This window comes from Orcinus orca, chromosome 16, assembly GCF_937001465.1.
Source record: "Orcinus orca chromosome 16, mOrcOrc1.1, whole genome shotgun sequence".
NCBI classification, from domain to species: domain Eukaryota; kingdom Metazoa; phylum Chordata; class Mammalia; order Artiodactyla; family Delphinidae; genus Orcinus; species Orcinus orca.
Genome location: NC_064574.1, coordinates 30,423,934 through 30,447,325, shown reverse-complemented (window position 1 = coordinate 30,447,325; position 23,392 = coordinate 30,423,934). Strand labels below are relative to the sequence as shown.

Sequence of the window (23,392 nt, the reverse complement as noted above, 5' to 3'; positions counted from 1 at the left end):
TCAGAAATTATTCTTTATTTACTTACTGGTTTCCCTGTTGGAAGGTAGCTCCTTGAGTTAACTTTGTCTAGAATTTATCTGCAGTGCCTAGAATGGGTCCTGGGACATAATAATGTTTAGTGAGTGTGGTCAGGGAATTTAGAGTGGTTAGGCATTGCTGGAGAGTTGGGGGTAGAAGGAAGGCAGAGGGTGGGGCTAGAAAGAGAGAATATCTGGGTCACAAGCCTTATGGCCTTGCTAAAGAGCCTAGGTTTACAGGGGCTAGAGTGCCTCTAAAGGGTCTAAGTCGGGGAGTAATTGGAGAGATTCATGTTTTAGAAACGTTAGGTAAAAAGCAGGATAGAACTAGATTGAGTGGTGGGGGTGTGTGAGATCAATCAGGGAGAATATTTCACAAATGTGTGCAAGAGCTCATGTGAGAGACAATGAAGGCCCAAATTATGGGAATGGAAAGTTTAAATTTCAGAGATGTTTGGAAGGGGAAAAAGATCAATACTTGCTAATTGATCAGTTTGGGGAATGATGATTTTAGTGCCTAGATTGATAGGGAGTCAGCAACTAAAATTGAGACTAAAGCAGGAGATGTGTTTGGGTACAGAGTTAATGCTGAGTCTGCCCGGGTCATGCTGAGATGGGCCTCTAGGCAGAAGGGTCCAGGCTGGGGTCTCAAGTGGGCATGAGGTCAGATGGCAGAACCATGAGTGAAATTTCCTAGGACAGGTGGAAAGTAGGTTATTGCAGGTAGGGAGGGGAAAAGATGACCAAGAGTAGAATACCAGAATTTATAGGGAGGGCAAAGCAAAGGGATCCAGTGATAAAGGCAGGAAAGGAACAGATAATCAGACTTAGGAAAAAATAGGGGCATAGAAGTAAGTCTGGGCTCTCCAAGACCACTTTCACTAGAATGATTCACAAAACTAAGAAAAACTTAGAGTTGTGGTTTATTATAGTGAAAGGATACAGATTAAAATCAGCAAAGGAAAAGGCACATAGTGTAGAGTCTAGGAGAGGCCAGTCACAAGCTTTCAGTTGTCCTTGTCCAGTGGAGACATACAGTCTGCTCTTAATTCATCCCAACAATGATGTTTGCCAATATGTACAGATATTGCCAGTCAGGGAAGCTCACCTGAGTCTTGGTGTGCAGGGTTGTTATTTGGGGTCAGTCGTGTAGACATGGAGTGAGTGCCCACATGGCTGACCTTAGTTACTCAGTCCCCAACCCCTCCAGAGGTCCAGCTTATACAGCATGACACAAGGCTCCCACCATAAATTACTTTGTTAATGTAAACTATCTGGTGTGGCCCGAGGTCCTAGATGTATATAAAACAGTCTTATCAGGCACAGTGTTCCAAAGGCTTAGAGATTATATCCCAGGACTTGGTGAAGTTTCTTTGGAATGTGCAAGACTTGAATACCCCAAACCTGCTGAGTTAACCTTTCACTGCACAGAAGCCAAGGATAAAGAGTATTTCAAGAAGGAAGGGGTTTGTATAGTCAGTTGCTAGGGAGAGAGCAATTAAGGCAAGAACTGAAAAATCTTCAGTCAGTTTAGCAACTTGTATATCACTGATGACCTTAACAATAGCAATTTGAATTGAATTGTCAGGGCAAAAGCCAGACTGCACACCTGTTGAATGAGTGGAGTTAAGGAATGGATTGCAAATATTGAGGCAATTCCTTGGGAACCTTTGAAGGGACGGGGAAACTTGAGCAGGATTTAGAATGGGACTAGGATTGCCAGATAAAATATAGTATGGTCAGTTAAATTTGAATTTCAGATAAGTAGTGAATAATGTTTTGTAAAATACATGTAAAATTGGCTATTTTAAACAAAGTGTACAATTCAGTGATATTTAGTACATTGATAGTGTTGTGTAGCCAGTCATCACTATCTACCTGCAGAACAGTTTCTTCACCCCCAAAGGAAACTCCATACGCATTAAGCAGTCACCCCACATTTCCCCCTTCCTCAGACCCTGTCCACTAATCTGCTTTGTCTCTATGGATTTGCATATATGGATATTTCATATAAATGAAATTGTACAATATGCAGCTTTCTGTGTCTGACTTCTACTTAGCATAATATTTTCAAGGTTCATCCATGTTATAGCATTTACTAGTACTTCATTCTTTTTCATGGCCAAAAAATACTCCATTTCATATATATACAATATCTTATTTATCCACTCATCAGTTGATGGACATCGGGTTGTTTTCACATTTTAGCTATTATGAATAGTGCTGCTGTGGACACTCATATACAAATTTTTGTTTGAACACCTGTTTTCAGTACTTTTGGGTATATACCTAGGAGTGAAATTGCTGGGTCATGTATTAATTCTACGTTTAACTTATTGAGGAGCCACCATACTTCCGCAGTGGCTATACCATTTTACATTCCTACCAGAAAGTACTAGGGTTCCAATTTCTCCACATCTTTTTTTTTGTTTTGTTTTTGTTTTTTTGTTTTTGTGGTACGCGGGCCTCTCACTGTTGTGGCATCTCCCGTTGCGGAGCACAGGCTCCAGATGCACAGGCTCAGCGGCCATGGCTCACGGGCCCAGCCGCTCCGCGGCCTATGGGATCTTCCCGGACCAGGACACGAACCCGCGTCCCCTGCATTGGCAGGCGGACTCTCAACCACCGCACCACCAGGGAAGCCCTCTCCACATCTTTGCTGTTTTAAAAAAAATAGCCATCCTAGTGGATGTGAAGTGATATCCCATTGTGGTTTTGATTTGCATTTCCCTAGTGACTGATGATGTTTAGTAGCTTTTCAATCTTAATATCAAGTATTCCAACCCATGAACACAGGATGTCTTTCCATTTACTTAGCTCTTTAATTTCTTTCCTTTTTTTAAAAAAAAAATTATTTATTTATTTATTTATTTAGGTTGCGTTGGGTCTTCGTTGCTGTGCACGGGCTTTCTCTCTAGTTGTGGCGAGTGGGGTTCTACATTGCGGTGCGTGGGCTTCTCATTGCGGTGGCTTCTCTTGTTGCAGAGCACGGGCTCTAGGCTCGCGGGCTTCAGTAGCTGTGCAACGCGGGCTCTGGAGTGCAGGCTCAGTAGTTGTGACGCATGGGCTTAGTTGCTCCACAGCATGTGGGATCTTCCCGGACCAGGGCTCGAACGCGTGTCCCCTGCATTGGCAGGTGGATTCTTAACCACTGCGCCACCAGGGAAGTCCAGTCTTTAATTTCTTTCAACAACATTTTGTAGTTTTCAGTGTGTAAGTTTTGCACCTTCTCAGTTAAATTTATTCCTAAGTATTTTATTCTTTTTGATGCTATTGTAGATGGAATTTTCTTAATTTCCTTTATGAATTGCTCATTGCTAGTGTATAGAAATACAACTGATTTACCCTGCACCTTTGCTCAATTCTTTTATTAGCTCTTGTAAGTTTTGTGTATGTATATATGTATATTCGTTAGGATTTTCTATATATGGGATCATGTCATCTGTGTATAGAGATAGTTTTACTTCTTCCTTTCCACTTTGGATACTTTTTAATTTCATTTTCTTCCCTAATTGCTCTGGCTAGAACTTCTAGACAAAGTTGAATCGTAGTGGTGAAAGCAGGCATCCTCGTCTTGTTCTGGATCTTAGGGGGAATGCTTTTAGTCTTTACCACTGAGTATGATATTAGCTGTGGATTTTTTGTAAATGTCCTTTATTGTGTTGAGGAAGTTCCTTTCTATTCGTAGTTTGCTGAATGTGCAATAAATAATTTTTTAGTGTAAGTATGTCCCAAGTAGTACATGGAACATTCTTATACTAAACAAACAACCAAAAAAAATCCATTGTTTATCCAAATTTCAGATTTAAGTGGGCATTTAAAATTTTTATTTGCTAATTGACAACCCTAAGAAAGACAAGGCTGGGTTCTTTTGAGGTGGCTGATGGGGGCAGAAGAGACTTGAATTGTTGTTTACATGTTGAGGAAAGAGTCCAATAGTCAGAGATAAGTTGAAGATTCAAGAGAGAGGCAAGAACAGATGGAATAAGGCCCTGGAGGAGATGGACAGAGTTAGGGTCAGGTTTGTATGTGAGGAGCTTGGTTGCCTTACCTGGGTTCTCATATAACTTTTCTGACACTGCTATTAAGGTACCGAGTAAATGGTATTAGAACCCTTCCCCATCTGTGCCTTGTTTTGATCGTGTGAGTTTCTTAAGAGTAAAAACTGTGTCCACTTGTGCCTAGCAGAGTATCTTGCACATATTAAGCTCTTGAAGGGTGAATTGGCTCCAGGTGTATAACATTGCAAGCTTCTTTTGGGCCTACACCTGGGTTCTGGTCTTCCTGCTTCCCTCTCATCTGTGGGTGACTATGTGGGATAGGCTGGGACAGCTGTCTTTCATTTTAACCAGCTATAAAAAAATGCACACAAGTCAGATTTTTTACTTGGATGGACCAGTAACTCAATTTAGAAATTATAAGAAGTATTGTACTTCTTTAAAAGCTGAAATGCCCAATTTATGAAATTGCTCAGTGCCTTGGTATTCCACCCACTCTTTGATGCTAAATGCTTTTCTCTTATTTGACAGGTAATCTTTTTTTTTATTCTGTAACCTGTTTGAACCTAGTCTTTAAAATATGTGCATCTGCCAGAATTACTTTCCATTACATTTTCATGAGACTCAAAAATCAGCTTGTATAACTCAGCTATGGCAACTTCTTTGTAAGCCAAAGGAAGATGGATGCACATGTGTCCAGAAAGTGTCATGGTCACCTTATTCTCTTCTAAGTTATCCCTCCACACTTCCCCACCTCTAGGTTCTGAGTCATCAGCAACAAAAAGGTTTGCTTGGCTGCTTTAAGCTCCAAGGAAGCACAGACAGAAACCTTCCAGATAGGATGTCCCAGTTTGCTTGGGACTTTCCTGGTTTTAGCACTGAAAGTTCCACATTCTGAAAAAAACCCTCAGTCCTGGGTATACCATATTGTTGGTCACCCTACCTCTGGGTCCTTCTTAGTCCTTCCCTTGCATTTTCCCTTCCTCAGCCTGGTACAGGGAGGCAGAGGAGAAAGGTCTGTCTCCGTGTGGACATCCAGTCCCGTAGGGGCTGTCAGCTGCAAGAAATACTCCAGAGCATGTATCTGGAGCCTCATTCTTCTTCCTCTTTTTAAAATATATTTATTTATTTATTTATTTTTGGCTGCTCCCAGGTTTTCTCTAGTTTTGGCGAGCGGGGGCTACTCTTCGTTGCAGTGCACAGGCTTCTCATTGCGGTGGCTTCTCTTGTTGTGGAGCATGGGCTCTAGGCCCACAGGCTTCAGTAGTTGTGGCATACGGGCTCTAGAGAGCAGGCTCAGTAGTTGTGTTGCATGGGCTTAGTTGCTCCGCAGTATCTGGGATTTTCCTGGACTAGGGCTTGAACCCATGTCCCCAGCATTAGCAGGTGGATTCTTAACCACTGCGCCACCAGGGAAGTCCCTCAAGTTTGTTTCTTATAGTGTGGGTAGTGGAATTAAACTGGAGTCTTCAGTTGAGGAGCTTAGATCTGGGTGAGGAACTTTAAGACTTCTGTGGTAGTAGAGTATTTGGATTTATAAAGGACAGTACAAGGGATCCTTGTGATGGAACTGTTCTGTATCTTGACTTTGGTACACACAAAGTGATTACATAAATCTGTGCATAGAATAAAATTGCACAGAACTTAATAAACAGGCAGACACAAATGAGTATGTGTAAAACTGGTGAAATCTGAGTAGGATCTGTAGATCCTATCATTGTCAGATTCCTGGTAGTAATGTTGCACTATAACTATGCCTTTCCAGCCCTGCTTTCTCCAGCTAAGTGGCATATTCAGCATTTCCTGGATTGGCCTCACGTTGTCCTGTTTCTGTGCCTTGAGTCTTACTGGTCCTTCTCCCTAGTGCCCTTCCTATTTTGTTCCTGTTCTTGTCTCTTGGCTCCTATAGTCAAGCACATATTGTACGGTTTACCACTAGTATGTGGTATCTGTCCTTCAAAGTTGTCCGTGAGGTCAGACATGTGTCTTAGTTGTCTCTAGTTCAAACGTTACTCCTGTGAATTCTTCCCTGACTTCTGGGTATACCTTTGGCCAATGTTTTCAGTCTTTTTCATCAAAAGCCACAGTACATTTTATATTGAACCTAGTATATATTTGTTATATGTATTTGTGTAAAACTGAAACAAAAGTCTCCTGAAATAATGCACTATGTGCACTTTGGTATTTTGTACTTTTTTAGTTCATATTTCTTTTCTTCAACCTATAACTTGATTTTAAAACAACAAATTGAAAAACATTGATTAGACCATCCTTCCCTACTCTTAATGTCATCTGTGAAAAGCTCTGTTACAAACCTTTGTATTCCATAATCACTGTTGGAAGGAAGTTTGTAATGCTTCAAGACTTGAGGACAGGACCGTGTTATTTAACTTTTTTTCCCCACAAAAAGACTTATAGAGAATATTTACTGCAGCTTTTTTTCATAGTAAAAAAATTAAAAATATAAGTAATAGGTCAATGGAGAAATAAACTGTGTTTTAGTCATACAGTGGAATACTATGAAGAAGTTAAAATGAACAAACTAGATATACACATTTCAACATGAAAAAACTTAAAATAATAATGCTTAATAGAAAAGCATGTTGCAAGATAATACACGGTAAGTTATCATTAAGGTACATTAATGAGACATGAACATGGCAAAATGTTAGCATTTGCTAAATCTAGGTGGTGGGTAGAAGAATGTCTACTATGTTATATTCTTTACCTTTTTATCTAAAATATTTTGTAATAAAAAAACCTTTGTAATGAAAATTGATATCTGCTTATAAATATTTATTATCTTACTATCTTATAAGGCCATATTGTCTGGCTTCAAGCTGCTTCTCTGAACTGCAGGGCACTTTAGCCATGGTCTGTTGTCCCCAGCTTATACTCAGACACGGTCTCTCTTGTACTTAGATGCCAAATTTGGATAAGGAGTCTATAATTTGTAAGTATTCACTGGAGAGTGTTTGCAGTGAATTCAGGTAGCTTGGCTATTTCCTAGGCAGAGCTAAGGAGGCCGTCTTCCTGGATGAGACTGTTTGCATTTTCATATGGTGAGCCATTCTTTTTTTTCTGTGTTAAGCATTAAGGCAGGAAATACTTGCCTTAAAAGATCAGGAGTGTTGGAACAAGAGAGAGGAAAAGATCATGCACAGACCTCAGTGGCAACTGGAGTCGTGTAGAATCCTACAGTGTTTGGACATCACTATTTCCTAAAGAAACAGATACCATGATTTGTAAGATTTTCTTTAAAGGATCTGCTACTCTAATCCTGTAATGGCACAGTCACTTGTTTCAGTTTGCTCTCCAGTCCTAATTTGTTTTCAGTCACTTTTTCCCCAATCATTATTATTATTATTATTATTATTATTTTATTATTGTTATTAGACTATTTAAGAGTAGTTTTAGGCTTACAGGAAAATTGATCAAATAATACAGAGAGTACCCATATACGTCCTCTCCCTTGCATACAGTTTTCCTATTATTAACATCTTGCATTAATGTGGTATATCTATTATAATTGGAAGCCAATATTGATATATTATTTTTATCTGACATCCATAGTTTACATTAAGGTTTATTCTTTGTGTTGTACAGTTCTGTGGATTTTCACAAATGTATAATGCCATGTATTACAGTATCATACAGAATAGTTTCACCACCTGACCATTTCATTTTTATCTCCACTCCAGTTCCTAGCATAGGGCTTGTAAATGTAACATGAATGTGCAGTGTTATCTCATCTAAAATTAAATGTGACCAATCAAATTCAGTAGAGTTTGAAAAACATTTAAAGAACAATCTTCCACAACCAACTAGAGCCTATCTTAGGAATAAAAAGATGGCTTAAAATTGGAAAATTTGGGACTTCCCTGGTGGCACAGTGGTTAAGAATCTTCCTACCAATGTAGGGGACACAGGTTCGATCCCTGGTCCGGGAAGATCCCACATGGCGCGGAGCAACTAAGCCCAAGCACCACAACTACTGAGCCTGCACTCTAGAGCCCACGAGCCACAACTACTGAGCCCCCATGCCACAACTACTGAAACCCACACACCTAGAGCCCGAGCTCCAAAACAAGAGAAGCCACCGCAATGAGAAGCCCGCGCACTGCAACGAAGAGTAGCCCCTGCTCGTCTCAACTAGAGAAAGCCTGCGCACAGCAACGAATACCCAACGCAGCCAAAAATAAATAAATAAATTTATTTATTTATTTAAAAAAAATGGAAAATGTGTTATATCTCATTAATCTGTCAAATAAGAAAAATAATAAAACTCAATATATAGAGACAATCAGAATTCAAAGCATATCCCTGATTTTCAAAAACCTATGAAAATCAGAGTGCTTTATTAACATAGAAAGAATATTTCAGTCTAACAATCAGCATTATGTTCAAAGATGAAACACTAGAGGTGTTTTCTAATGGGAACAAAACAAGCATGGCAACTCTAATATTATTTTATATAATTCTGGCAGTTCTAGCTAATATAGTAAGATGAGAGACAAATAAGAGTTACCATTTTAAGAAAGAGGCTCTCATTATTATTGAGATTGTAGAACCTCCTGCCCCCCCAAGTCCCTGAAACTTTGTTAAAATCAATGAGCTCAATAGGATAACTGAGGGACTTCCCTGGTAGTCCAATGGTTAAGACTCCTCACTTCCACTGCAGGGGATCCAGGTTCGATCCCTGGTTGGGGAACTGAGATCCCTTGAGCTGCGTGGCACAGCCAAAAAAAAAAAAAAGTAATCAAAAGCTTTTACCAACATGTAGAATCAACATGAATGCAGACTTCTACAAATGTGGACTGTCAGGGGCTTCCCTGGTGGCGCAGTGGTTGAGAGTCCGCCTGCCGATGCAGGGGACGCGGGTTTGTGCCCCAGTCTGGGAAGATCCCACATGCCGCGGAGCGGCTGGGCCCGTGAGCGATGGCCGCTGAGCCTGCGCGTCCAGAGCCTGTGCTCCGCAACGGGAGAGGCCACAACAGTGAGAGGCCAGCGTACCGCAAAAAAAAAAAAAAAAAAAAAAAATGTGGACTGTCAGATATATTAGCATTTCTGAATACCACAGTGATGTGGATTTCAGAAGTGAATACTTCTTGGTAAAGACCTGAAGTAAAGTATGATCTTCCTGTGGTTGACATGGAAGTTCCCTTCCTAGAAAATTCAGCATGTGTTAAAATCATGTTAAAAACTATTCTGTGTTTATATGTAAAACTGACATAGGGGCTAGGCTGAGATAATAAACATTCACAGGTCTCATGGCAGATCTTCACTGTGCAGAAACTACTCACTAAAATGTTGCAGGATGCCCAACATGCCTGGCCTCTGCAAGTGGCACTTACTGAGCACGACAATACCAAGACCCCAGAGGGTGGCCCTGTCGCTATTGGGAGTTTTTCATGGCCTTGTCTGTTAGATGGAAAAGCATAGATGGCTGGCTGGCCTCATTCAAGGAGTTCAAATCCATTGGAGAGGCTTACCACTGGGAGGGATGTTTCTAGTGCCTTCCCCACTTCTCTACAGAGAAAGACGAAGGCTGTTGGACATTAGTCTTTTTCTTTCAGTTTTATTGAGCTATAACTGACATATAACATTGTGTAAGTTTAAGGTGTACAACATAATGATTTAATATATGTATATATTGTGAAATGATTACCATAATAAGCTTAGTTAACATCTATCACCTCACATAGTTACTTCTTTTTTTTTTTTTTGTCTTGTGATGAGAACTTTTAAGGTCTGTTCTCTTAGGAGCTTTCAAATGTACAATACAGTGTTAACTGTAGTCACCATGTTGTACATTACATCCCCAGAACTTATTTATCTTAACTAGAAGTTTGTACCTATTAACCACCTTCATCCATTTCCCTTACCCTGCTTATTGGTCCTCAAAATGACTACAGTTGACCCTTGAACAGCACCGGTTTGAACTATGCAGATCCACTCACATGTGGATTTTTTTCCACTAAATACATACGACAGTACCACACAATTTGAGGTTGGTTGAATTCACTTATGTGGAAACAATACAGAGGGCAGACTGTAAAGATAAACGTGGATTTTCAACACCTGTGTGGAGGGTCAGTGCCCTTAAACCCTGTGTTGTTCAAGGGTCAGATGTGCTTGTTTTAATTTATTTATTTTTGGCTGCATTGGGTCTTCATTGCTGCCCGCAGGCTCTCTCTAGTTGCGGTGAGCAGGGTCTACTCTTCATTGCAGCACGTGGGCTTCTTATTGCAGTGGCGTCTCTTGTTGCAGAGCACAGGCTGTAGGCATGCAGGCTTAGTTGTTCCACGACATGTGGGATCTTCCCAGACCAGGGATCGAACCCATGTCCCCTGCATTGGCAGGCAGATTCTTAACCACTGTGCTACCAGGGAAGTCCCGAGGGTCAGCTGTATTTGGATTAGATGTTCTTTTATATATTTTTGTTTGTTTGTTTATTTGTTTAATTTTGGCTGTGTTGGGTCTTCATTGCTGCGTGCGGGCTTTCTCTAGTTGCAGTGAGTGGGGGCTACTCTTCCTTGCGGTGTGTGGACTTCTCATCTCGGTGGCTTCTCTTGTTGCAGAGCACAGGCTCTAGGTGCGCGGGCTTCAGTAGTTGTAGCACGTGGGCTCAGTAGTTGTGGCTCGCAGGCTCTAGAGCGCAGGCTCAGTAGTTGTGGCACACGGACTTAGTTTCTCCACGGCATGTGGCATCTTCCCGGATCAGGGCTCAAACCCATGTCCCCTGCATTGGCAGGTGGACTCTTAACCACTGCACCACCAGGGAAGCTCCTAGATGTTCTTTTAAGGTGCTTTTCAACTCTAAGATTTTCTACTTCTCAATAACGACATTTTTGATTCTTCTAATTGTTTTCGTGTTAATAAGAAAACATAATTGCATTAACAAGTGTTAAATGACAATGATGCATAGCACCACTATGATTATTTTCTGTGACCCTTTTCATTCTAAACCTTCTGGCTAAGTAGTCCTCTTTTTTCTTTGAGCTCATCCACTTTTGACCCTCTCTTTCCTGTGGGGATCCCCCTGCAGAGCTGATAGGCCCTTGCCTCCACTGGGGCTTTAGAACAGCTGTCATCCAGAGAACCAAACTACACAGTCTGCAAAAGAAATCTGCTTTGTAATTTTTCAGTGACTAATTTCCCAGTATCCCATATAGTATACAAAAAGAGTGAGTATAGACCATGAGAATGTGTGTGTGTTAAAGTTTTATTGTTATCCTGTTTGATTCTCATCTCTCTTTTTTTTTAACATCTTTATTGGAGTATAATTGCTTTACAATGGTATGTTAGTTTCTGCTTTATAACAAAGTGAATCAGCTATACATATACATATATCCCCATATCTCTTACCTCTTGCGTCTCCCTCCCTCCCACCCTCCCTATCCCACCCCTCTAGGTGGTCACAAAGCACCAAGCTGATCTTATGAATCAACTCCTAAAAGTTTAGATTTGAATTTTAACTTGTCTAATACCAAGTTTTATTTTTTCATTTAAGGCTATTTCTGATGCTTGGAAGCCATCCTTTCAGCCGTAAGGATGGTAATAAATCTTTGCCTCCCACAGTTCAGACCAAGAATTTACTGCAACAAGGTAAACAAAACAAGTATATACAGATAAATAAATATATGACATCTATTTTTCATGTTTTTCCCCATTTCCTGCCTTGTGTATGTAGACTTAATTCAGGCTTAATGTGCTTTCACCCTCATTGTTTTAGAGTCTACCAGATGATATTTAGGTAAGTGTGGGTCAGACTGCACCTCTAGAGTCAGACAGCACCATTACAAGCTGAGTTGTGACTCATTTTGTGGAGGGTTCTCTTCCCTTTGACAGTAAATTTTAATTTCACTCAAGGTCAAAGTGAAGGTAGGAATTCTCTCTCTCCCATGCTGTTGTTCTTGCTAACTTCTCATGCTAGAAATAATGGCTTATATTTGTTATATGGATTCCTTGTTCTTTATTATTTGAATTAAGCTGCCTCCCCTTTTGTACAAAGCTGGATATCTTCCACAGCCCAGAGCAGGGAGTAAGGAAACTCCAAGGGGAGAATTGAACTTCTTCCCCAATTTGGAATTTCTGCACACAGCACATTATTTCAGGTTCCCAGATTGTTAAGCTGACTCCTTCAGACAAGGATATCTTAAAATTTCCATTGGTTATAGCAAGTATTGGAAACATTAAAAGGGAGAAAGGAAAAAGCTACTCACAATCCCACCCCTAGTACATTCACTGTTTTAAATTTCCCATAGTCTTTTGTGGTCCTTGTCTCTGTGCAACCTTTTCTTTCCAAGTTTCATCATTCATAGATTTACAAGAAGTTCCTTTGTTATGCCTTCCTAGGGAAACTCTTATAATTGATCAAGTCCAAATACAAAATTGAGAATTTCAGTGAACATCTTTATTTTTCCCTAAATCTGTACATTTTCATCCTCTGAATTTAAAAGCAAAAAAAACCACCAAAAACCCAAAAACAATCCAAAAAACACTTGTAAATCTGCCCCCCTTTCACAGACATGTTATTTTGAAGGGATTTTTTGTTGGTTAGGCAGAGTTTTATTGCTCATTTTTTAAGGATGGGCAGTATTTGGGGACACAGTGGCCCTCAGCCTTTGACCTGATCTTGGATGCCTGCCAAAAAAAAAAGAAAAGAAAACCCCAGGAAAATTTGATGTAATAGAGGAAATTTCAAATGAGGAACTTCAGATTTTCTTTAAAGAGTTTTCTTAGAAGTGACAAGTTGTTGAAAACGAGTTGTCTTCATTTGGATCTCGTCAAATCAATGTGTCTCATTTTTGTCATTAAATCTAGATATCAGCTGATGGTTATGAAGTAGAAAATCTCATCTCTGAAGACCTCACAAAGAGAAGTCATGGTTTTAGGACAGAGTATTTCATTAAGCCACCAGTCTATGTGACAGTTTCCTTTCCCTTCAATGTGGAAATCTGTAGGATTAACATAGACCTCACAGCTGGGGGAGGTCAGAATGTCACTGGCCTGGAAATGTATACATCTGCCTTGTCCAGCAGAGTGTCTTGGAATACCCCCGAGTGCCAGACCCCAGGCTCAGATGAGCCATCCATTCCGGAGAAAGAAGCGTTCACTTTGGTGGGCAAAGTCTTGTTGAAAAACCAGAGCCAAGTGGTGTTTAGCCACAGGGGCTTCAAAGCCAGGCCACCTTTTGGCCCGATGGAAGCCACACTTCCCTCCCCTGCTGTTGTGGCCCAGGAGCTCTGGAATAAAGGGGCTCTTTCTCTTAGTCATGTGGCCCATCTCAAGATTTGTATCACCCATGTGACAGGCAGTGGTATCCCTTGTATCAAGCGGTTGGAAGTATGGGGTCAGCCAGCCAAAACCTGCTCTCAGGAGGTGATAGACAGTGTTTTGCTGGTTGCCTCAGAGAGCCTCCCTCAGGACTTGTCTCTACAGGCCCCAGCCTTGCCCATGGAGAGTGACTGTGATCCTGGGGGCCAGTCTGAGGGCCAGCAGGCCCCCTCCAGCCTCCTGGAGCTGGCTGAGGTAATTCGGGATGTACCTGAAGAGTTCCTGGATCCCATCACCCTGGAGATCATGCCTTACCCCATGCTGCTGCCCTCAGGCAAGGTCATTGACCAGAGCACGCTGGAGAAGTGTAACCGTAGTGAAGCCACATGGGGCCGAGTGCCCAGTGACCCTTTCACAGGAGTAGCCTTTACTCCGCACTCCCAGCCCCTGCCTCACCCCTACTTGAAGGCCCGGATCGACCATTTCCTGCTCCAGCACTCCATCCCTGGCTGCCACCTGCTTGGGAGAGCACAGACTGCATTGGCAGTGACCCCTTCTTCCATTGCTCTGCCCTCTCAGAAAAGGAAGATGGAGCAGGGTGAACATGCCCCAGACAGTAGCCTTGGCTTAAATGCTTCCTGTTTTTCTACCACAAGCCTTCTGGTCTCACCCACTACCTCAGAGCACACTGCTAAGAAAATGAAAGCTGCCAGTGAGCTCATGGATTGTTCAACAGGTAATCCCTCGTTTTATGTCCAAGCCCGTCGTCATCTCTACTCCTCCCGGGTGACACTTGGCACTTGCCCTTTGTTTTATGCTTTGCTGGCTTAAATTACACCAAAACTTACTGGCTTAAAGAACCACACATTTATTATCTTACAGCTTCTCTGGTCACGAATCTAGGCATTGCTTAGCTGGATTGTCTGCTTTAGGGTCTTCCAAGGCTGCTATCAAAGTGTTGGCAGGGCTGCGGCCATCTCAAGCCTTGACTGGGGAAGGATTCACTTCAAAGGTCACTCGTGATTGTTGCAGGATTCAGTTCCTTGCTGAATTGTTGCACTGGGGGCTTCACTTCCCTTTTGTCTGGTGGCTGGATTCTACCCTCAATTCCTTGCCATATGGGCCTCTCAGGGGCAGCACACAACATGGTAGCTGTGTACACCAGCATGTGCAAACAAGTGGAAGTCAGTCTTGTAGAACCTAATCACAGAGTGACATCCCATCACTTTTATTGTATTCTGTAAGAAGCAAGTTACTAAGTTCAGGTGGGGTTCATTGGGGGCCATTTCAGACACTCTCCCACACCATTGATTCCTATTTTATTCAATGTATTTACCCAGGATTGGTGGTTGGATTTTGTCTAATGCCTTTTCAATATCAGTAGAGATGATATTATGATTTTTCATCCTTAGATCTTTTAATACAGTAAAGTACATTAATAGGCTTCTTAATATTGAACCACTGTTATATTCCTGCAAGAAACTCCATTTGGTCATGCTGCTTTTAGTGTACTGCTTAATTCTGTTTGCTAGTGTTTTTATTTAGGATTTTTGTCTTCATTAATGAGATTGGACTGCAGTTGTGTGTGTGTGTGTGTGTGTGTGTGTGTGTGTGTGTGTGTTTGTGTGTACAAGTACACATCATCTGTCAGGTTTTGGTATCAATGATTTGCTTCATAAGAAGAATTAGGAAATTCTCCTTTTCTAAACTCTGGAACAATTTAGTAGTATTAGAATAATTTACTCTTCCTTCCTTCCTTCCTTCCTTCCTTCCTTCCTTCTTTATTTCCTTCCTCCCTCCCTCTTTCCTTCCCTCCCTCCCTCCCTCCCTCCCTCCCTCCCTCCCTTCCTCCCTCCCTCCCTCCCTTCCTCCCTCCCTCCCTTCCTTCCTTCCTTCCTTCCTTCCTTCCTTCCTTCCTTCCTTCCTATCTATCTGTCTGTCTATCTATTTATCTGTCTGTGCCGGGTCTTAGTTGCGGCATGCAGGATCTTTGTTGCTGAGTGCGAGATCTTCGTTGCGGCATGCGGGATCTTCTTTTTTTTTAGTTGCTGTGTGCGGGATCTTTTTTTCTTTTTAGTTGCGGCATGTGGGATCTAGTTCCCTGACCAGGGATCGGACCCGGGCCCCCTGCATTGGGAGCGTGGAGTCTTAACAACTGCACCACCAGGGAAGTCCCTCATTTACTCTTTACATGTTTGGTAGAATTCTCCTGTGATTGTCAGTGCTTGGTGCTTTTGGAGATAGCTCTTTGACAACTTTTTCTTTTTGCTTATGAAAACTAGTCTGTTTAGATTCTGTCATTCTTTTTTTTTAACATCTTTATTGGAGTATAATTGCTTTACAATGTTGTTAGTTTCTGCTGTATAACAAAGTGAATCAGCTATGTGTATACGTATATCCCCATATCCCCTCCCTCTTGAGCCTCCCTCCCACCCTCCCTATCCCACCCCTCTAGGTCGTCAAAGAGCAGTGAGTTGATCTCCCTGTGCTATGCTGCAGCTTCCCACTAGCCATTCATTTTACATTTGGTAGTATATATATGTCAGTCCTACTCTCTCACTTCGTCCCAGCTTCCTCTTCCCTCCCGTGTCCTCAAGTCTGTTCTCTACGTCTGCATCTTTATTCCTGTCCTGCTACTAGGTTCATGAGTACCGTTTTTTTTAGATTCCATATATATGCGTTAGCATATGGAATTTGTTTTTCTCTTTCTGACTTACTTCACTCTGTATGACAGACTCTAGGTCCATCCACCTGTATCATTCTTTAAAGTTCCTCTCTTAGTCTAAAAGGCTTATGCAAACAGCACACTTAAAGGTTACGTATGTATCTTCTCTGGCTTTGAGTGCAAATTTTAGTTAACAAGACCCCCAGAAACTCCTGGAAGCATCTGAGGTGCAGTGGGGCAAGATGAGGAGAAAGGTACTTAGACCTTGATGTTTGTGGAGGTCTCCAGTGGTGTTGGCCTTGACAGATTTGTTGGTGACACAGGACCACGCCGACCAGTGCTCCTTCAAGGCCTCAAGGTGATATCCTATGTCCTACATACTGTAGACCAAACATTCCACTCCCCGCTTTGGGGTACTTTTATGGTGCTACTTTGGGGAAGCCCTGCTATCAGGCAGATCTCTACGTCCTTTCTTCAGCAGCGGTCCCCATCTCCTGTTACCTTCACCCTCAGCCCATATCCAGAGAAGGCCCTATAGATAGTGGAGTGGGCAGAGTGAGGTCTTCATTATTCCACTCGATAATAACTGCTTTGCTTTACCTAGGAAGCAAGAGGACACGAACACCAAGGGAGTGCAGGCCAGTGGCCCTGCAGAGTTGAGGGGGAAAGAGCAGACTAAGGCAGGGAGGAGATGGGGAAAGAGCAGACTAAGGCTGTTGGGGAGGGAATGGGGGCAGGGAGCAGGGGTACAAAACTGGGTGTTTACTTGCCCCAGTCATTTCCTTGGCGGGCAGGGAGGCCTTCAGAAAGTAGGGTACAGTTCTACAGGTGAGCCAGGAGGTGGCCCAGGCCTGCCCAGCAATTTGTACAGGAGGAGAAAAGCTAGCGCAGAGCCCAGGAATCCTGAAAGCAGTGTGGGATGGGTAAGAACTGCCAGGGGCCCCGGGGCTTTAACTCCTGGTATCCTGTCATCACAGTCTATTAGTAGACATTAGGGAGGACCTTCTTTATGTTTGTGTCTGTTTGAAGTTAGAAGTACCATTTGTGGTTCTCAGAGGACTTTGTGTTTTGGTCTTCGCTTTTGCCAAACCTCTGGATATTGTGGTCTGTGCGTCTCTCAACAGGTCCAGTATCCCATGAGCAAAAGCTGTCGCAAAGCTTGGAAATTGCCTTGACGTCAACCCTTGGCTCCATGCCCTCCTTCACAGCTCGGCTGACCAGGGGACAGCTCCAGCACCTCAGCACAAGAGGGAGCAGTACTTCCTGGAGGCCAGGCTCCAGCTCGGGTAAGAGGGGCCCTGTCTGTCTCCTCAGAGCCCTTGAACAGGATGCCGGGCCATGCCTCTGGGGCTCTGTGAACCTCTATGCCCAAGCTCCTTAGCTCCAACACCTAGGCCTTTACTTTTCCAGGGTGAGTTCAAGGGCTGCCTATGAAGTTTAACTCTTCACAAGAAAGTCATTCTTTAGTCAATTCTTAGTAGTTCTGTGGCGTTGGGGATTGGTGTTTTTTGGTAAGATCTAATGTTAATTACTATGTCCTGAGGACTTTTGTTTGTTTCTCCCTTTTTGCTTATTTTTCTTATGTAGTCTGTCTCTCATCTGACATCTGGGGTACTTTATGTAAATGTGGAGGGTGGTTTCAAGTTGAGTATGTCATCTTCATCCCTTCCTATTAACATTTTCACCAGTATCTTAGAACAGTGATAGCTTACTGAGCTAAGTTTTGCCTAAAATGAACCTGGGACCACAATGGATGATAGAATCGGTTAGGATACAAAGTGAGAGAATCTGGAGCATTTTTTACAAGATGAAATCTGGTGGGGCTAATGATAAGGTATATACTTGCTTCCTCCTGCCTGTCCAAAGTTAGTCTGTTCTCTTATTGCCTGGATCCCAGGCCATCTTACCTTTTCTGCCCTTGTCCCCTCCTCCCTGTCTCTCTGATTATGTTTCCATCCTAATCACTCCCAGAACCTGTCTTGTCCAGGTGACCAGCAATTTCCATGACCCCAAATTCGATGGACACTTACCCTCTCAGCAGCGTCTGTTGTGGCTAACCAGCCTCTCCTTTCTGAAACACCTGTCTTGGCCTTCCGGATGTTATGCTCTTTTTCTCCCCATTTTCAAGAGTCTCTCTTCAATTTCCTTTGCTGATTCTTCCTTCTCTTCCAGACTCTTGTCTTAGACCCTCTTCTCTATACTCTGTGTCACTCAAGTGAGAGCCCACTTGGCCTGTGACTGCCCATATTCACCTGTAGCTCCTTCCTCTCCTTGGAACTCAGACCCTGACCTCCCTTACAGCTTCTTGGTGCCTCTGTGTGGGAGACTCATGGATATCTTAAGTGAATTTCTAACTCAGAACTGCAGGCGCCTCCAAAGGTTTTTCCCCATAGCCCCCCATCATCCAGTCACTGGTAAAGAGCAAGCATCTTCTACCCTGTGGTCAAGCCTATAACATGGAGGTCATCCTTGGTTTCCGTCAACATTCCTGACATTCTATTCATCATCAAGTTTTGTTTACACTGCTCCAAAATAGATCTCAGGGATGTCCTCTCTGCTCCATTACTCTTGCTGCTACCCTGGCCCCAGCTCCTGCACTGCTCCCCCAGATTCCTGTAGCAGCCTCTGCTGCTCCTCCACAGTCACCCTTGTCTTGCCCATCCTCCTCATAGGAGCCAGAGGGATCTTTTTTTTTTTTTTTTTGCGGTACGCGGGCCTCTCACTGTTGTGACCTCTCCCGTTGCGGAGCACAGGCTCCGGACGCGCAGGCTTAGCGGCCATGGCTCACGGGCCCAGCCGCTCTGCGGCATGTGGGATCCTCCCGGACCGGGGCACGAACCCGTGTCCCCTGCAGCGGCAGGCAGACTCTCAACCACTGCGCCACCAGGGAAGCCCAGAGAGGGATCTTTTTATGTAAGCCAGATCATGATACTCCACTTCTTAGAATCCTTCCAGGGTATCCCACTGAACTTGGAATAAAATATAAATTGCTGCCTGTGAGGTCCTGCATGTTCCAGCCTGCTCCACCCTCCTCTGCCACTCTCTCACACATCACACCTTTGTTTTTTCTGTTTCTTTAATGGACCAGCCACTCTTTGTACTTGCTTTCCCTTTCACTCATGCATGGCTGGCTCCCTTTCATTCTTATGGCTCTTCACCCAAAAGGTCATCCTTGCCCTCTCCAGATGGGTGTGGACTGGGGGAGAAAGAGCAGCCTCCCTAGGCCAGGGCCACGAGAGAAGGGCAGCAGGTATAGCTTGGGGAGGAGGGGTGGCAAGACCTGCCCGCTGTGGCCCTCATTCAGGAGACTCTGTGGGAAGCATGAAGGAGAGAGCCTGCAGCACAAGAAAGGGATTGATGGGTCAGGAGGGGAACTGCTGGGCTACAGGCTAAAGAGACTCAGGTGCCAGGCTCAGCAGGCAGGTCTGCTACAGACAGACCTCAACCCTGCCCCTCTGGTGACCTCCGTCCCCCCTTGACCTGCCCAACCTGGGTACCTCAGACCATTTTTTGCTTTTTCTTCTTGTCACATCTCACCTTTCTTGCAGTTTATCAAGGTTGTCAGGGTGAGCTTGTGCCTTGCTCTGACCTTGGCAGCCTATCCAGGGGAAAGTCCATCTTGCTGGGAGAGCAGCAGGAAGGGCCCAGTGCTGCCTAGCAGCCCTCAGAAGCCAGCTTTTCTTGAGCATTCATTGGAGCACCGAGATTTGATTATGGAGAGGAGGCTCCCCAGATTCTCAGGCTCTCTGGCATCCTCTCCTCCCAGATCAGTCAGAGGCGGCCTAGGGAGGGAGGAAGCCAGGCTGCTGAAGGGATGCAGGGTAGGGAAGCTTCTTGTCCTACTCCAGGCACATGCCCGCCTCCAGGATGGAGCCTGGACTGGGGGCAGCTTTTCCTAACCCTGGCCTATTTTCTTCCCTGATTCACCAGAGCAGCCTGGGAGCATCCTGGGCCCCGAATGCACATCCTGCAAAAGAGTGTTCTCTCCCTACTTCAAAAAGGAGCCCGTGTACCAGCTTCCCTGTGGCCATCTCCTGTGCCGGCCCTGCCTGGGTGAGAAGCAACGCTCCCTGCCCATGACATGCATAGCCTGCCAGCGGCCATTTGCCAGCCAGGACGTTCTGCGGGTTCACTTCTGAGTGACTGGCCTCAACCTGAGAAGACCCATCGCTGGGAGGAGCTGAGGAGGAGCGAGTGGGGGGTCAAAGCTCCTGGGGTCTGGCCAGGTCCCAGGCACAGAGGGGCCTCTGCTTTCTCGCGGGCTTTCCCTTTGTCTCCTCCCACAGCATAGCACATGGGCCTGCGGTGTGAGGGGTCAGGGAAGGGGCTCTCCACGCCTGCTCAAGTGGCAATAGGATAACAAAGCCATAGTTTGAGCTGGGAGGGATGGGGGAGATGTCCCTGCCCTCCTGTGCCTCCCTGCCAGCACCCCCCTGCCAGAGCCCAGGGCCTGCTAGAGCCAGCCCCACCTTCTGAGGCCCCCCAGGTCGTCTGCACACACCCCTCAGCCTACAAGGTGGATGTGAATGTGGCTCGGGATCTCAGAGAGAGCCTCCACCTTCAGTGTCACCCAAAAGTGGAGCATGGCAAGGATCTGTGGAGTAAATGACTCAGCTCCTCTGACTGGCAAACCACTCCGAGCCTTAATAAAGCAATGGTTGACGTCCGCTGTGGGCTTCCTCTTGTCTGTGTCATCATACTCCTCTACCCTACCTGCACCCACACAAAGTGGGACTGTCACAGGGCAGCCGTGAGCAGTCACTGCAACCCTGTCAGATTGTAATTTGGGTCAATGGCCTGAAGGGACAAGAAGTTGCATTTGCAGGTGCATCTGATGCATGAGGGTTTGCAGGTGGGTGTGCACGCCAGTTGGGAGGGTTGAGCAGCCCCCTAGGCTGGTGACAGCTTGCTTAGCTGCGTGTTGGCAGAGCTGCACTGCCTTCTGAGGGGAGAAGGTACCTTTTCTGCATGGGGCCTATTTCAGCAAAGATACTTGTGGATAGATTGCACTTTTTTTTCCCATTCAAAATTTTGGAGTCCCAGAGGGAAAATATGTATTCCTACAACTGTTTACTGTATGGAGTAGATCCTAGTCATGGAAGAATATCCGTGAAAAAATACACTCTGCTATTCCCTGTTTCCTCTGAGCATGTTTGGGAAGGAGGAGCGCAGTGATGCTTCTTATTTTATTCTTGAGATTTCATCACAGCCACTGGTGGACAGGCTGTGGGGGTCCCTCAAGCCACTCAGGATACTGAGCCATCTGCTCTCCACTACTCCCACAGGCCTGCTGCCTCCGGGACCCTCCAGGGGAGGAGGACAGCGTTCTCTCTGGCCTCCACGCTTTGCTCACAGGGCAGAGAGAACTATAGTTCTTACACTAATGGGGGAAGGAGGGAGCTTATTAAAAATTCCATTCTTGGACTCCAGATCTAAGAATTTAGAGATCTGGGGTTGGGGTTAGAGAATGTGTTTTTAAGAGTTCCTAGAAGGTGTGTATGGCCACAAAGGTGGCTGTGGAGGCAATCCCACCCTCCCCTCTGCCTCCTGGTGACACTTCCCTTGACCCCTCACATGAGCCTCCAAGGTCTGCATTGGTGGGCTTTCCTCTTGGCTGGTGAGACTCCCGTGTGTCCTTTGGCTTTAAATGTCTGGGTCAGTCCGGATTATTGCCTTATCTTCCTTGTGTGCTTGTGTTCTAGGAAAAGCCCCACCATTGCAGCAAAAGCAGTGCTACAGAGGGGAGGGCAGTTCCTACCCTCAGCCTGTCATGGCCTCAAGATAACAGCCTAGTTCCCCAAGAGCAAGTTCACTGCTGGGAGGCCTTCCCTCTGGGGTTTGTCTCGTCTCTCCCAACCTGGGAGCCTGAGGAAGTCGCCAGCGTGGGGTCAGCATAAAGCACAGAGTGCCCAGATGAGGGCAAAGGTTCCTCCCCTCCTGCGGGGGGCCTGGTGATCTGCATTTTGAACAGGCTGCTGCTCCCCAGGTAGCTCTGGGAGGAAACCAGGCATGGGAGCCCCTGTGATGGACAGGTGGAGCCATAGCCACATCCTTGGAGATGCACCATTTTTATCTTAAAGGGTCCCCTAAAATGAAGTGGTCTTTTCACCACCCTTGCCAGAACACACAAAGCACTGCTGGGCTCCGTTTCTCTCCCCTAGAAAATGAGAATAACTTTTCTCTTGCTGCCAACTAGACTCAAAGGATTTCTCACCAGAGCCCAGGGCAGGCGCAAAGCAGCTAACCAATTAACTCAAGGAGCTGGACTCTATTGACTCTGAGAAGACTCAGGACTTCAAAGCCTTGTGACCCCACTGCCCCCTTGCTTGACCACAGGGTCTTTGGGGGTACATGTCCCCTTTCCTGTAGCATTTAACCCAAAGTCCATTTGGGGGCACGCAGCCCTGGGCCCTTTGAGAGCAGGAAGCTGGGCCCCAGTGGCTGGTCTCCAAATCTTCATCCCCAAGGTGCAGAGTGAGGCCTTGCCCCATAACCTGGCCGTCCCCTTGTGGGGCCAAGGCCCCAGGCCTTGGCTACTCCACCCTCACTCATGCTCCCTCTGCCTTCGCCCTCCAGCCCCAGGGGCAGGCAGAAAGGAGGGCCACTCAGAAGTAGTCCTGAAGGTAGAAGAAGTAGGGAAACCAAATCACCAAGAGGAGCAGCTGCTCTGTGCCCGGAGTACTCCATCTCCAGGCGGCTGCGTCTGGGTCCTGGAGCTGAAAGGCTCCCCCATCCCCTCGTCAGCCCTGCTTCCTCCCATGGGTCTCCAGCCTGAAGCCGCTTAGTTGCTGGGTGCTTTTCCATTCCCCAAGAAATGGTCCTCTGCTGCCTGGGTTGCTGTAAGGAGGTCTGCAGACAAAGAGACCTGCCCCTGGAGGGACCCCCCCCCCGCCCCCCCGCCAGGCTGCCGGGCTGCCAGGCTGCTGCTCACCTGCGGTCTGCAGTATTGTGATGCTGGGCTGGCTGCCTGTGTGCTGGCCACTGGGGCAGGGACGGGGCTGCTGGTGTGCTGGGCCCTCCCGCGGAGCTGCCCTCTCCCTTCTCCAGCCACACCGGCCTGCTTGGCCTCTCAGTCCACTTACACAGGCAGGATCTTTCCTTCCAGTTCTAGGTTGGAAGGGGCGTGGCTGGATGGGGAATTGGCCAGTAGAGTGGCTTTTTAAAGTAAATAAAAATAACTCAGGGGCTTCACTGGTGGCGCAGTGGTTGAGAGTCCGCCTGCCGATGCAGGGGACACGGGTTCGTGCCCCGGTCCAGGAGGATCCCACGTGCCGCGGAGCGGCTGGGCCTGTGAGCCATGGCCGCTGAGCCTGTGCGTCCGGAGCCTGTGCTCCGCAGCGGGAGAGGCCACGGCAGTGAGAGGCCCGCGTACCGCAAAAAAAAAAAAAACAAACTCAGTTCCTCAGTCACACCAGCCACATTTGAAGTACTG

At 45.4% G+C, this 23,392-nt stretch overlaps 1 protein-coding gene across 4 annotated transcripts in view; it reads left to right on the top strand.

Annotated features, from left to right (window-relative positions):
* The window catches only part of UBOX5 (U-box domain containing 5), a 32,999-nt gene extending 12,372 nt beyond the window's left edge, over positions 1-20,627 (top strand). For 3 of the 4 annotated variants that reach the window (XM_012538884.3, XM_049698783.1, XM_049698784.1), the window contains exons 2-5: positions 11,530-11,624; positions 12,843-14,031; positions 17,085-17,246; positions 19,891-20,627. In XM_012538884.3, the coding sequence (XP_012394338.1) occupies positions 11,571-11,624; positions 12,843-14,031; positions 17,085-17,246; positions 19,891-20,099 (1,614 nt within the window). In that variant the 5' untranslated portion in view covers positions 11,530-11,570 and the 3' untranslated portion in view covers positions 20,100-20,627. The remainder of the gene's footprint in view (positions 1-11,529; positions 11,625-12,842; positions 14,032-17,084; positions 17,247-19,890) is intronic. The other variant, XM_033415799.2, reaches the window with a different exon arrangement.
* Positions 20,628-23,392: the final 2,765 nt, after the last annotated feature.